This window comes from Podarcis raffonei, chromosome 4 (genome assembly GCF_027172205.1).
Source record: "Podarcis raffonei isolate rPodRaf1 chromosome 4, rPodRaf1.pri, whole genome shotgun sequence".
Lineage (NCBI taxonomy): Eukaryota > Metazoa > Chordata > Lepidosauria > Squamata > Lacertidae > Podarcis > Podarcis raffonei.
Genome location: NC_070605.1, coordinates 53,639,698 through 53,653,787, shown reverse-complemented (window position 1 = coordinate 53,653,787; position 14,090 = coordinate 53,639,698). Strand labels below are relative to the sequence as shown.

Below are 14,090 nucleotides of genomic sequence, written 5' to 3'. Positions count from 1 at the left end.
ACACACTGGGTCTTACTGTTGAGTTAGGCTGCTTAGGGATTGAGCTGTCGGGCTGGGATCAGTCTCCTCTCAGCCCTCCTGCTGAGAGTCCCTGAGAGAAGGCTTCCAGCTTCAGCCTAGAAGCAAGGAAAGGGTGTGCATGCTTCAAGATCTGAAAACTCCCCAGCAGTTACCAACCTGAAAGAAGATTTGGACACTGGAGAAGGAGGCCAGCTCTAAGGACTTCATTTACACTCCATGTTCAGCCATCCTCTCTTCCCCACTTCACTGACCTAGCTTTCCAGATTTAATTTATGTCTACCATGTTTTAATCATCTTGAATCTTAACAAGACATTCTGAAACTACCATACAGTTTCAATGAATTGCAGATTCTACACAGGGGTCTTTGCTTATGTGACTACTTCATCAGAGGCAGAGTCCCTAATTATTCTGGGGCTCTTCTCCTTGATACTAGATTGCTCCTACCTCTAATTAAGCTTAGTCAAATTTGAGACTGAAGTGAATTACTGGCTCTCCTTCAGGCATAAATGGATTATGACAACATACTTTGCCTCTCATTGATACAGATGCATTGGTGTTTATTTGTGCACATTATAATGGTAAACTCACAATAACTGAAGTGAACAAAAACTAAAGGGGAGAATAAAACCATTCAGACGTAAGTGAATTTAAAACACCATTGTTTCTAGAATTATAGAGCTTCATTTGTATATAAAACTGGAAAAATGGATTGAAAGATATCTTAAAAGGCTGTCTCAAGATCGCTCTTTAATCAGAATCAAGTATAAATAACTAAAGGATTAAAAGGGGGGCTTCCAGTGGCACAGACTCTGTAATATATTATGGTATCAACATATTAGAACATTCTGAGTTGTATTTTTCTAACATCATCTCTTAAACCCAGGCTAGAAACAGAATTTATCAAGTACTAAAATCAGAAGCAGTAGATCAGGAGGTGGAACTATCAAATGAAATTACAAGCATTTCTTTATTAATTTTTCTCTGTTTCCAAGACAATGGCTCTCCTGTTTCACTCATCACCATTAAAATAGAGACTTTATGGATTATCTGCTCAGGGTAATGTTACAAATTTATCATTATCTTTTAGGTAATGGAAAACTGGAATCCTGGGAACACTTACTAAGCGGTAAGCTCCATTCTGAGTAAGCAAGTTTAGGATTGTGCTGAGGGCTACCATGATGTGCAAACTTACTTGGGAGTCAGTCCCATTAAAATCAATTACTTCTGAGTAAAAATGGATAGGTTTGGGCTGCCCCATGATAACTGTGGTGGTATTATCTTCAAACAATACATCAGTGGCGACTAATGACTATACGATCTACAATTAAATACTAGGCAATGAGGGAGAACGGGTGGCATCTCAGGGTTGCCAAGGTAAATGACAAGACTCGCTTGTTACTGCACTGGGTGAAGACAAATACAGTTGCAGAGGCATGATTAAGTTAAGGACTTTTGTGGAGCATGCGCACTACGTCAATTGGACAAGCAGCCCGACCTTAAGCACGTTCACTTTGGAAGCAAGCCTCGTGGCTTATTCCAAAGTGAACGCGCACAAGTTCTCAACATTCACGGTACATAACTTTGGTTGGTCTTTTGCCCCTTATAAAACTGTAAAGCAAGTTTTCTGGGCAACAGCTTTATTTTTCGTTTTCCCTGGCAATGTCTCCCGCCTCCTTACACGCGCGCCCCGGAAGCGATCTCACATCTGATTTGAAAGGACACTGAAATGCATGCAACTTGTCCTGTTAAAGAGCCGGATACCCCGGGGATTCCTCTCTCCCGTTGCTGAACTGTCTGCACTCTCGCCGCCCGACCCCGGCGAGGACTAAACGGAGGAGGAGGCTCCCCCTCCGCTCGCGCTAGTGCTCCTGCTGCGCACGTGTCCTTGTCCTCGCCCCTCCCTCCAGGTCCGATCTTCCGCCTCTCCTCTCCTCTAACCCCCCCCACCCCCACTCCGCCGCAGTCCCGGGTCAGTCACTTGGAGAACTGCGCCTGCACGGCCGTTAAACTGAGGCCGGACGACGGGATGAAGTGGGGGAACTTGCAAATGGCGCAAGTGCAGAGGCTGGTGCCGCTGGGCAGGTGCACTTGGCCGCACTGCTGCTCTTCCAGGGCCACCGAGAGGTACTTGCTGGCCGGGTGCGGAGCGTGGTGGTGATGGGCATTCACGGCCCCCGGCGTCAAGAGCACCGGGCCCGGGGCGGCGGCGGCGAAGAGGGGCAGGCCGGCCAGGAGCAGCCGGGGGCCCGAGCCGCTCATCTCGCCTAGGATCCTCCGGAGCTCTTGCAAGGAGCTCCCCAGCAAGAGGATGTAGTTCCTGGCCAGGAGCAGCGTGGCGATCTTGGAGAGCTTCCTCCCCGGCGAGCTCTGGCAGTGCGCGGCCGAGTAGGGCAGGATCACCTCCCGCAGCGCATCCATCGCCAGGTTGAGATCTTGCATCCGCTTCCGCTCCCGGCTGTTGATTTTCCTCCGGAGCTGCTGCTGCTCGCTCTTCTGGTCACTCTTGGGCGTGACGCCGCCGGCAGGGGCTCCTGCCGCGGTCGCCTTGGCGCTCCCGGGTCCATGGAGAGGCTCTGGAGCAAAGTCTGGCCGCTCCGGAGCTGCTTTGGCCAGCAAGGCGGGAGGGGGCTGCCTGTAGCTCACCAGTTCATAGAAGGGCGGCTGCCTCAGCATGATCGCTTCGCTGCTGCGCTTTCAGAGCAGGCAGAAAACTTCCATAGCACAAAAAAGGAGCCGGGGGGGGAGCAGCTGGAAGGAAAAGGGGGGCGGGGAACGCGCCGGTGATTTGCCGTGAGATGTGAGGAAAGGGATAATCGGCCGAACCCTCTTTAAATCCAACTCTGTTGTTAAAGTAAAGGAATGTCAGGCCGGCGGCCAATGGGAGTGCAAATCTGGGCAAAGAGCGGCGCTCATTGGCTGCCGCGTGGCGTGGAGGGAAGACGCTGCGCTGGGCAAAACAAGAAGTTTATTGTCGCCTCCGGGCTCTGCGGGTTCCGCCGCCCAAACTTCCGCAAGGGCTTCTGTCCATTCCGCTCACCTTTTGGAGCGCGCTTGTCCCCCCCCCCCCCCGTTTATATGTGCTCTGGTTCCTTCTCCTGCGTTTTGACTGCTGGCAGGAATATAAATGCCTTCCGAAGGGCTGGGATCTGTAAACTTGCTCTGCTTTTCAGACTGCAAAGTGGTGTTTGATATTTGTTTGTTTTGGTCATAAAATAACTTGCCCCCCCCCTGCCACTGGTTAAAAACAAGCTATTTTAAAATAAAGCAGAAGACAGAGCTGAGATATTACATGTAGAAATGGGACGTTGCAGGACTTGTGTTTGCACCCACATGCTTATTTAACTTTGACATACAGCAAAGGATTTTATAGCCCATTGAATATGCTAATTGGCTTGCCGATGACAATATGTCTGCATCATCAAGCACTGTTTTGTGAACTACCACTATCAGTTTATCATTATCTGTCCTTTTCACTTGCCTCTGACCTCCCGTTTTATAACCCCCCCAACCCCCATGTGAATATAAATTCAACCTATAATTCATGATAATGCTTCACGCATCTGATGAGGTAGACTGTGGTCCATCAAAGCTTATGTCATGATAAATTGGTTAGTCTTGAAGGTGCCACAAGACTCTTAATTGTTTATGCTTCAAAAGCCTAATGTGGTTACTTGCCATGATCTCCCCCATCTATATTTCACAAATGTTTTTGCTGTGTCTCAGCCTTGTTTCATTTTGATTTCAGGTATTTATTATAAGTATTCTTCAGCCGTTCTGTTAAGGCAGCTCAAAGTATGAAATAAAGCAATGTAAAATTCAGTATCAGTAAAAAACAGTGCAATCCTAAACATTTTTCTTTAGAAGTAAGTCCCATTGAACTCAATGGGCATTGCTCCATAGTAAGTGTTCTTAGAATTGCAAACCATAAGTCAAGAACAACTTTAAAACTTTTTTTACATTGAACTGAGATACAAAAATTCTGTAAAATCAAAGACAATACAAAGCAATAAAACAAAATGATAAAACAGCAGGATAATGTAATTCAGGTTAAATCAGATAGATGCAAAATGCCCAGGCCCATGGTTTTTCTTATTTTTAATTGTATATACCTTACAGCTAGATAAAAGGGTTTGGAGACAGAAGTAAGTTGTAGCCCATTTTCCTTGGAGATACTTTAGACATGTGTGCCCTAAGGGAAAGTAGAAGGGGAGAGGTCCAGGCTGTGGTAGGTGCCAGGGACTACTTAAGTTTTTTCTGCCCTGATGGAGTGACTAAGCTCTGAAGTAGCATTGTTGTTGTTGTTGTTGTTGTTGTTGTTGTTGTATTCTTTACACTCTGCCTTTTTCTTGGGTGGGACTTTGGGGGAAATGAGATCATGCCAGCCTTTCCTGCAGGGACAGTTGATGGCCTGAGAGAACAGTTGTGGCAGCCCCTGCCCTGCCTTCCTTGGGGCTGCTTAAGACAAACCTCTGTGGCCTGAGGGAAGACAGCTTTTGCCATCCACTCTCAGATAGCCCATTGTGAACTGCCTTGGTAATAATGTGATATAAAATTGCAACAAATAGAACTATAACAATGCCATGCTTACATTGCTGCTTCCTATGTTCTCACGGTTTTATGCCATAACTAAGGAAGCTTCATTAAGAAATGCCCAAGGGCTTAAGTGTACATACTGGATTTTTTTACTCTTTAAAATGAAGAATAATTATATCAATAATAAACCAACAATTATACAAGGAATAAACAAATATTGAGACCCCACATCTTTCCTGATGCCAGAATTATTCTGGGGCAGGACCACCCCCATGTTTGGCAAAGGAATATGTTGTAGAAAGCCCATTTCCCTGTGGTGTGACAGGCTAGTCTTCAAGTGGTGGGTTGGAACCCACTCCTGGGTCACAGCCTGACATAAGGTTGGTCACAACAGCAGCACAACCACCATACAAATATATGGTGAAAATTAAGAGGTGGTTCTCAAAGGTATGTCCACAATTTGAGAAGACTAGGCAAGTCTATTTTAAACATGAGCTAGACAATCCACATCATTATATTAGTGCATAAGCTTCAATACACACATGTGATCACTTGAGCCATAGTCATTAAGTTTGTCCTTGGTCTCATTCATAAGTATGGCGGTGCAGACTGGTGTCCAAATACTGGGTATGGTGACTGGCATGTGGGTGACTGAAACAAGGCCAGCCCTATGATGAGGCAAAGTGAGGCAGCTGCCTCAGGTGGCAGGGAGTGGACAGAACCGTGAGCATCATATGGCCTGCCCTGTACCTCTTACGATAGCCTGCTGCTCTCAGGTGCAGTGGAAGATCCTGTCCTTTCATCAGTATTGGAGTAAGATTCAACTGCCAGTCAAATTGGCTTCTGTATGTGCCTTGAGGAAGGGCACCATCTTGTTCTTCTCCTCAGGCAGCAAAATGTCTCCCGCCAGCCTTGGCTGAAGAGGATGAGATCCTGCAGATTGATCTTCCACCTTGGTGCTTTGCTTTTGTAGGCTCTGGCTACTTCCTCCTTTTTCTTTTCTTTTCCCAGCCCAATGCACTTAGTCTACTTGGAAATCATGGCCTCTGACTTCGAGTTGATAATAAGGAGCTTTCAGAGCTCCATCAGTCCATTATTATAAGCTAGTGTGGCTTGGCTTATGGAGTTTTCTGCACTGTTGTGATGAATTGGACAAAGGCACAGTTCCCAGTCCTATTTCACAGAGCAATGTCTACTCAGACATAAACCTTACTGAATTCCATGAGGCTTGCTTCCAGGAAAGTGGGATTAGGATTGCAGCCTTAGTCACTTTGGAAAATATGCTGATGGTGTTGATAATGATGTAGTAGCAATAATAATAATAATAATAACATCATCTGAGAACCATTGCCAAGCATCTGTCTTGCCACTGACTTTTGAAAGCTGGGAGCCATTAATTGAAGGAAGGGCTCCAGAGTTATAGGCCATGAACTCCAGGTAGGATTGAGAGCTGGAAACTCTTAATTATGCCATGTTGTAATGGGAGGTAAGGATGGGGCAAGACTGGAATATGCACAAGAATGAGGCAGTGGGGTAAAGTGGTTAGAGTATCAGACTAGGGGTCCCTCTGATCTTGTTTTCTTTTTTTGTAAAAAAAAAAAGACTCTGCAACAGGTCATTGATACAATAGCTATGATTTGTGGTGGATTTATACCAGACTGTCTACACTGCTTCTCCAGTGTCATGAATTAATGCCACTGGGAGGGGCATTTGCTACCAAACCAGGACAAAAGAAAGAAAGAAACCAGAGCATTCGTGGTATAAAAAGTTACAGGATTTCAGCAGGAAATTATGGGACATGTGCTGGATAGAAACAAAGCAGTATGTCCACCCAGGCACAAACAGTATGGAAAGCAGGATTGCATATAACCACCCCAATACAGTCCTGAGCACAAACCATCACAAATGTACAATAAAATGTGCAACTTCCAGGGTGATCTATCTCTCAGCCTAATCCACCCCTCAGAGTTGTTGCGGGGATGAAATTCCAGGATGTGCGAGTGTCCAAGTGCACCGTTTTTAGATTGCTGTAGGAAACGTAGGATATAAATATGGTAAATAAATAAACAAGGCCCCTCCTTTCACTAGCTAGTTCAGGTCTCCACTTTTGTTTGCAATGTAGGTACTAGAAAATCTCAGTGGTTATTTTTTTGCAATGTTTGCATCTAATTTTAATATAATAAGAACTTAATGCTTCTAATAACAAATAAATAAATGTGTTTTTTAAAAAACAAAACAAAACCAGAAATCTTCTTTTCAACTGTTGTTCTTTAAATTGATCTGCACAATTGAGCTTATCAAACTCTGGATGCCTGGGAGAGAGCACATTCTTCAAACTGATGGAAACCGCTTTGATCTGAGCACTTTAAACAAAAACTGTTAAAACACACTTATTGGGGGAAATTAACATATAAATTATTGTTGCAAATTGTGGGTTGTTGGCTAAAATAGGTAAGGATAAGAAAAACAAGGATACTGAATCTTAAGTGTCAAGTTTTCTAGTTTGAAAACAAACCCCAGTGCTTAGATCTATCAAGCCCATGGAAAAACCTACTTTCTGTTTCAAACGAGAGGGAAATGACAAAATACTTTTGTTGACACGGAAGGTTGGTGGGGGGAGAGAAATGCCAATGAAAAAGATGTCTGTTTCCTTTTTCTTTATAAATGGGTTTAAGATAGGCAATCAAACATTCACTTCAAACTTCAGAATAGGTTTGAAAGAGTACTTGTGCATAGAACAGCCAGGCTGCCTTAAAACAGTGTGATCCAGTGTGCTGTGAAATTGCACACACAAGTCTATAAAATCAATTTCAAAGGGCTGGCTTTCTTTGCAGGAAAAAAAAGAAATAACGATATTCTTTGAGCCATTCTAAAGTTGGTAGCTTAAGCCAAACACTGTAGAGGGTTCTCCCTGTTGCCATAAAAGAGACAGTTTGCTTAGACGGCTGTGGCTGATTTATAACACAGTGCCCAATGTCATGGTCAGGTTTTTTGCGTGACAAAACCCTGGCAGTTTAACTCGGACTCTCCGTCAGACTCAAAAGATGTGAGTGATTCTGGCCAGTGCAGCTTCGCTTGCGGGATGTTCCAAATGGTTAAAACGAACCCTTTCATAAGGACACATGGCCAAGTGTGTTCAAAGGAACGAAGGGGAGAACAAAGGTAGCTCTGAAGTCATTTCCCTGCACTGAATCCAGCCATCCGGTTTGACTCTTTCTTCCATGAATAGGCAGAATGCAACAGGAAGAACAAGCCTGAAAGAGAACAAACCAGCCAAATGTACTGGCAGAGGGACCTGAGAGAGAAGGCAGGGGCAGCTTGATGCCCGGCTTCTATTCTTTGCCCTTGGAAAGGAATGAATGATAAATTTATAGCATCCAAAAGGTAATAAAATGTGTCTAGCTGAAGTGCCACGGCCAAGTTCCTAGGACACCTGCAAAGACAGGGGGGGCTTTATAGGACCAAGCAGCCCTCTCTTTATTGGAAGCAGACGGACTGCAGCGGACACAGAGGGATACTGTTCCCAGTTTTGCCCCGTTCCTCTGCCGCTGGCTCAAAGTCCTTATCAATGTATGCAGCAGCCAGGCCTGCTGGCCTTCTGCATAAAACACCATTCAATCAGGGTATGAGAGAGAGGGGGACAGGCAGGCAGCAAACGGCTAATGAAAAAGGACTTGGGGTCTGAATTTGTCCCAAGCTGTACTGCTACGTCCAATGCATCCGCCATCCGCAATCAACCTACCCAACTAGGCTGCATACATACTGTACAATTAGAGCCCATTCATCACAGCTGCAAAGGATTATGGGAACTGTACTTTACACTTCACAGAACCACGAACCATAGCACTCTTAACAAACTACTGCTCCCAGGATTCTGGGGTTGTGTGTGTTTTCAATGGGCTTTAATTGTAGAATTGTAAAGTTGGACGGGACCACAAGGGCCGTCTAGTCCAACCCTCGGCAATGCAAGCATCTTTCACCCAATAAGGGGCTTGAACCCATGACCTTGAAATTGAGTCATGCTCTTCCCACTGAGCTAGCAGGACATAGGTGTGGTGCAGTTGCAGTAATTGGGGAGCTTTTAAGTGAGGCCTAGTTACGAGTAAGGGACACGGGTGGCACTGTGGGTTAAACCACAGAGCCTAGGACTTGCCGATCAGAAGGTTAGTGGTTCGAATCCCCGCGACGGGGTGAGCTCCCGTTGTTCGGTCCCAGCTCCTGCCCACCTAGCAGTTCGAAAGCACGCCAGTGCAAGTAGATAAATAGGTACCGCTGTGGCGGGAAGGTAAACGGCGTTTCCGTGTGCTGCTCTGGTTCACCAGAAGCGGCTTAGTCATGCTGGCCACTTGACCCGGAAGCTGTACACTGGCTCCCTTGCCCAATAAAGCGAGATGAGCACCGCAACCCAGAGTCTGCCACGACTGGACCTAATGGTCAGGGGTCCCTTTACCCTTTACCTAGTTACGAGTACCCCACCCTCCCAGGCCCAGAATGCCACCTCTCTCAATCCATGGCAATTATCCTACTGCTTTTACTTCCCTTGGAGAAGATTAAGAAACACACCCTGTATTTATTTGCCCAACAGGCCTGGCTGTGCTAGTGCTGAAGGACTGCGGCCACTGAGGGAGGCAGAAGATGCCATAGCACGTAATGTGCCGAGCATCTTGTTGGGGCTGGTGGCATAAGACAGCAGTGGGCAGAAGGTTGGATTGGGATCTGTTGGTCCTAGGCAGAGTGGATGTAGCTAAAGGAGTGTGACCTACTCACAAGAGGAAAAGATCAACAGCTTCAGGGGAAACTCCAAAGGTCTCTGGAAGTATAAAGAGAACCCCCAACAACAGATCCATGAGGACTGGGCATACTCAGAAACCATGGAATGTGGCTGACTGCTAGGGGGAAGTGGAGGAAAACCAGGAAGGAGGAATGGAAGAAGGCAGGCCTGGCTGAGCAGGAGCATTATATGCTACAACATTTTGTTGTAGATCAGATCCCACTTACTGAACCAAGTTTTATTCTGTCATAGGAGTGGCTCTTTGAAGAAGGGGAAAAGGCAAGAGTCCGTGTCAGAGTGAAGTGGGGATTGTCAGTCATGCCTGGCACCTGCTTCTCTGTTGGAGTTACTATGAGAAAATGCCTGCCTGCTTCAGTGAGGAGCAGATGGTGGTTAAGGGTTGTCTGTAGTCTGCAGAGACTTCTCCCTTCATCCAAGTATTTGGGATACAAATCTCTCCCTCTCCCCCCCCCCAGAGACAATGTAGAAAAGAAGATATATTTTGATGCAGACGAAAAGGGAAATATTGCTCTGAGTTATTCAACTCCTAAACAATCTGCATGCAAACAGAAGCATATCAGCCCATATCAAATATCTACAGTATGGACAGGCAGGCTGGAGCTGATGCAATTCACAGTCCAAGGGCTGCCCTCCAGAATACATTTTTATTGTGCATTCATGATGCTAGTACATTGTGGATTGTGCTAGGTTTGTGTGATGCTGATTTGTAACCTCAGGTCTCTTTATTTCATTGTTATGAACAGCAGATTAATATGAACTAAATGAAAAAAATTAAAATACTTATTTCTTTTTAAGGCAGCAAAAAGGTCTAAATATTATACTTTTTTCAGTGTGTGGGCATCACTTATTAGACAGAATCAAACTAAAAGAACTGTGGAGGAAAATACGTTCGGACATCAGTTGTGTATTTTTTATTTTTGGCAGTGCAGGTGACACTCCTAACAAGTCCTTGTGAGCAGATGAGAAATGTATGGGCTGTTAATAAACTGTAACTAATCGGTGAATACTGCCGGATTTTGTTCAAGCTGCTTGGGGCCACAGGTCCTTGGGAGAACGAGCACTTGCTCTGCTTTTATTTCAGCATTGCAGAAGCTTGTGGCAGCCTCTCGATGTTTGTCATAGTGAATAGACATATGTCTCTCGCACAGTCATGTAGCATATTCAATTAAGTTGCACAATGATAGCTTATAACAAGGGCAGTTTTGAACAAGACATCGTCATTCTCTTCGTTGACAGTACAAGAAGAAGAAAAAATGAAGGCTGGCTCAGTCTCTGGACATTGTGATGTGAACAATGTACTCTCCCAAAGCTTTAATTTATAAATTCGAAAGAACCGTTAAGATGCGCTGTGCTTCCATATTGCTCTTCCTAAAGTGTTGCTTTTCATGAAAAGGGCTAAGGAGCAGAGCTATTTACTTATTTCTTTAGTATTTTAGAAAATAAAACAGGCTTAGAGTGCAATCCTCTGGCTGCCTACTCAGTCCTATTGACTTCACAGGACTTCCTCCTAGATAACTGTGTGTAGGGTGGCAGCCTTAATAATATAATCATAGATTGTTTGCAAGATAAGCAAAGACCTATCTTTTGCTCACAAAGTGCTGTGAATCTTGATGGCACTATATTAGCACAGTAACTAATGACTTGAATCAGTGCCAGCAATGAAGAGCATATGGATTTTATTTTAAAACTGCCTGGTCGCACAGTGCAAGCTTAACTGAAATGAGAGGGAAGAACATATGGACACAAAGCTTCACCGATCTCTTTCCCTCCAACACAAAAGTTATATATCTTTTTGCTTCACAGTACCCAAAGGAAGACGGTGATGTGTTCTTAACAAACTGTAAACTGATTGCAAGGATTGTGGGGTTTTTTAAAAAAAGAGGTAAAAAAAAATAATCAGTAGAAATAACAAAAAGTCAATTAGTGTGTTTTGAGTCACACAAGGAAACATTTATGTATCCAGATACTTTCACATACCCTTTTTTTTGTGACACAACTAGTGCATTTGGTTTTCTGTATCAATTGAACAGTCTCCTCATATGATTCTAGAGTATAGCTAGGATTTGCGTGTATGAGGAAAGAGAAAATAAGGTTGATCGTCGCACCAGTAAAGTACACTTGAATGGCTGGAGCTGTGGAGAACAAAGACGAGATCAGCATCTCTTATATCCAGCCGTTCCTCCCAAAGGGGACCAAGACAGCTAACATCAAATATACAGCATCAAAATATACAGCATCAAAAACAAGCAGCACAGTACAAAGTAAAGCGGTCCGTTGAACGCTAAATTACATAAATACAGATGATGTCACACATTATGTTTAGAATAATTAATAGTGCTTTCTAGTGGATTAGAAAAAGCAAGAGACTACATCAAATGTGTTCAGGTGGTTCCCCCATCAGTTTATGCACCTGATAGGCCTTGTCTTTGCAGTGCGTGGTACTCAAGTCACACACACACACACACACACACACACACACACACACACGTCTTTCTAGCTTCGCATTGCATGGGCAGATTACTAATGGTGAAGGCGTCAGAAAAGGTTGCCCACTGTTTGTAATCACCTCATTGAGGAATCCCTGCTAAGCATCCAAGGAACCCCAAATTTATCAGAATACAGTTCAAAAAACAATGCATTAGTGGTGTCCAAACTTTTTTCAAAGAGGGCCAGATCTGATGAAGTGAAGGGCCGACCAAAGTTGTTAACCTTTTTTTAGGATTGAAGTTTTTTAGGATTTTACCCTAGGAATAACTGCTATAGGGCTAACTAACTGGCCCCCTAAATGGACTTTGGACATGCACCAAAGGTGGTTTCCTGTTAAAACTCTTCCGTTTTGGGCGCTTTTCTTATTTACCTAATGGGCAAGACTTTAAGAAAGGTCCATGTTCCCCAGTGCGACTCTTCAGCTCAAAACTCAGAGGGTGGGGGGGAAATGGACAGAAAAGACAAAAGGATGACATTGCGCGCAGATTTTCTATGTCTTTTTCCCTCTGTGTGAATTGCTCCAATGCGCTGACCATATTATCCCCACCAGGTTGTCTTATGAATTACTCGTGTGAGGGTGGGGAAAACCTTTGGTCCTCCAGATATAGTTGGATTCCAATTCCCATCCTACCTGACTATTGAATGCACTGGCGGGGGCTGATGGGAATTAGAGTCCAGTAAGACTGGGGGGGGCACAGGCTCCCCATCGCTGTGCTAAGGCGCACTCTCAGGCTACATGACCACAGATGTGTCACATCACTGAAATAGGTTTCCCCTTCCCATTTCTACTTGAGAGATATCTTAGGAGAGATAGCAACTGGAGGATCTTCATTTTGGGCTACACAGATTTGCTAGCACCTCTACTCTGTTTCTGCCCTTCTACAACCTTACCCAACTAAACTGATGGTCTTATATTTGAAAGCACAAGCTTTCAGTCAGTAGTGTAGCAGAAGCTGAGCACAGAAAAACCCACTGATATCAATGTGTTGGAAGCATACAACTGCTGTATCGGGATAATTAATCCTAGAAATGACACATTAAAATGCAGATCGTAACAACTGAGTAAAATCTGATTTGCTTTGTGTTTGATGTTGAAAAGACCACTTTGGTAGAACATCTAAAGGCACACTTTGATTCAGGCAGTTTCATTTGCCAGGGAGGTATTATAATATTTATTTTAAATGGTTCATCAATCAATGAACAGTTAGATTCAAGACAGGTAATTGACTAAACATTGCTGTAATGGGTTGACAGCCCTACTGTTCTCCAGATTAGTGAGTAGAATATGAGCAAAGCTTTGTAACCAAATCAAAAGGGCATGGGCTGACATTGCTTCCAATTAAAGATGTACATTTTTACTGAAAATAGGAATGTCACAATTGCTTTTGCATCTGTAAAACTCTCAGACAATCCAACACTGTGATCAATCTCCACTCTGATAATGTATGGTGACATTGATGGATTTCTTTCTCTTCCAAGAGGATCAAGCCAGGGAATATATTAAACTGAAAGGCACGCTTCTTACTTTCAAGGAACACTCTTGTGCATTGGGCCTGATCCAATTGTATTGGTTTTGGCAGGGGAATACAATGATTGATGGTGGCTGGGAAGCTGAGGTCTGCTTAGGCACAGAGTCCTGGAGTCTCTTGTCTTAAGAGGACTTTCTACTGGCTCCCTGCTGGTGTCAGGACATGCATGGGGAGGGACAATGGGACTGGGTGGCCCATCCAAATCGCCCCTTCAAATGCACATGGCAAGTTCTGACCTGCCAGTTCAAGAAGAGGTGGCAAAAAGCTGATGGGAAATTAATTCTCAAGAGTTTGTCAAGACATCTCCAACAAGTGAAGATAAATGGCAGAACAAAACTTCTATGGATAAACTCAAGAATAGGGATGGGGAAGGGAAACTTTATTTTGCATTTATGGTGTGTGTGTGTGTGTGTGTGTGTGTGTGTGTTATTTAGGATCAGGGCATGGGGCAGAATAGAATCCAAACCTTGGAAAGAACTCAGTTTCCCAAAGATATATCCTATCCTATTAATATGCTTTATAAAATATTTATAGTTTAGGAGAACTTTTTGAGAAAGAAAGAAAGAAAGAAAGAAAGAAAGAAAGAAAGAAAGAGAAGGAATATGTAGCAATCTGTTTGCACCGATTCTGGCTCCAATATCCTTAATGACAGAAGAAAAAAGTTATTGTTTTTGAAAGGTCAAAATAAGACCTGCTACTAACTGTCTTTTCACCTACACTGTACTAC

At 44.1% G+C, this 14,090-nt stretch overlaps 1 protein-coding gene across 1 annotated transcript; it reads right to left on the bottom strand.

Annotated features, from left to right (window-relative positions):
* Window positions 1-957: 957 nt before the first annotated feature.
* On the bottom strand, window positions 958-2,894 carry OLIG1 (oligodendrocyte transcription factor 1). The gene has a single exon (XM_053386611.1). It carries the CDS (start codon window positions 2,693-2,695, stop codon window positions 1,997-1,999), a length of 699 nt encoding a protein of 232 aa, XP_053242586.1. The 5' UTR covers window positions 2,696-2,894; the 3' UTR covers window positions 958-1,996.
* Between the last annotated feature and the right edge of the window lie 11,196 nt (window positions 2,895-14,090).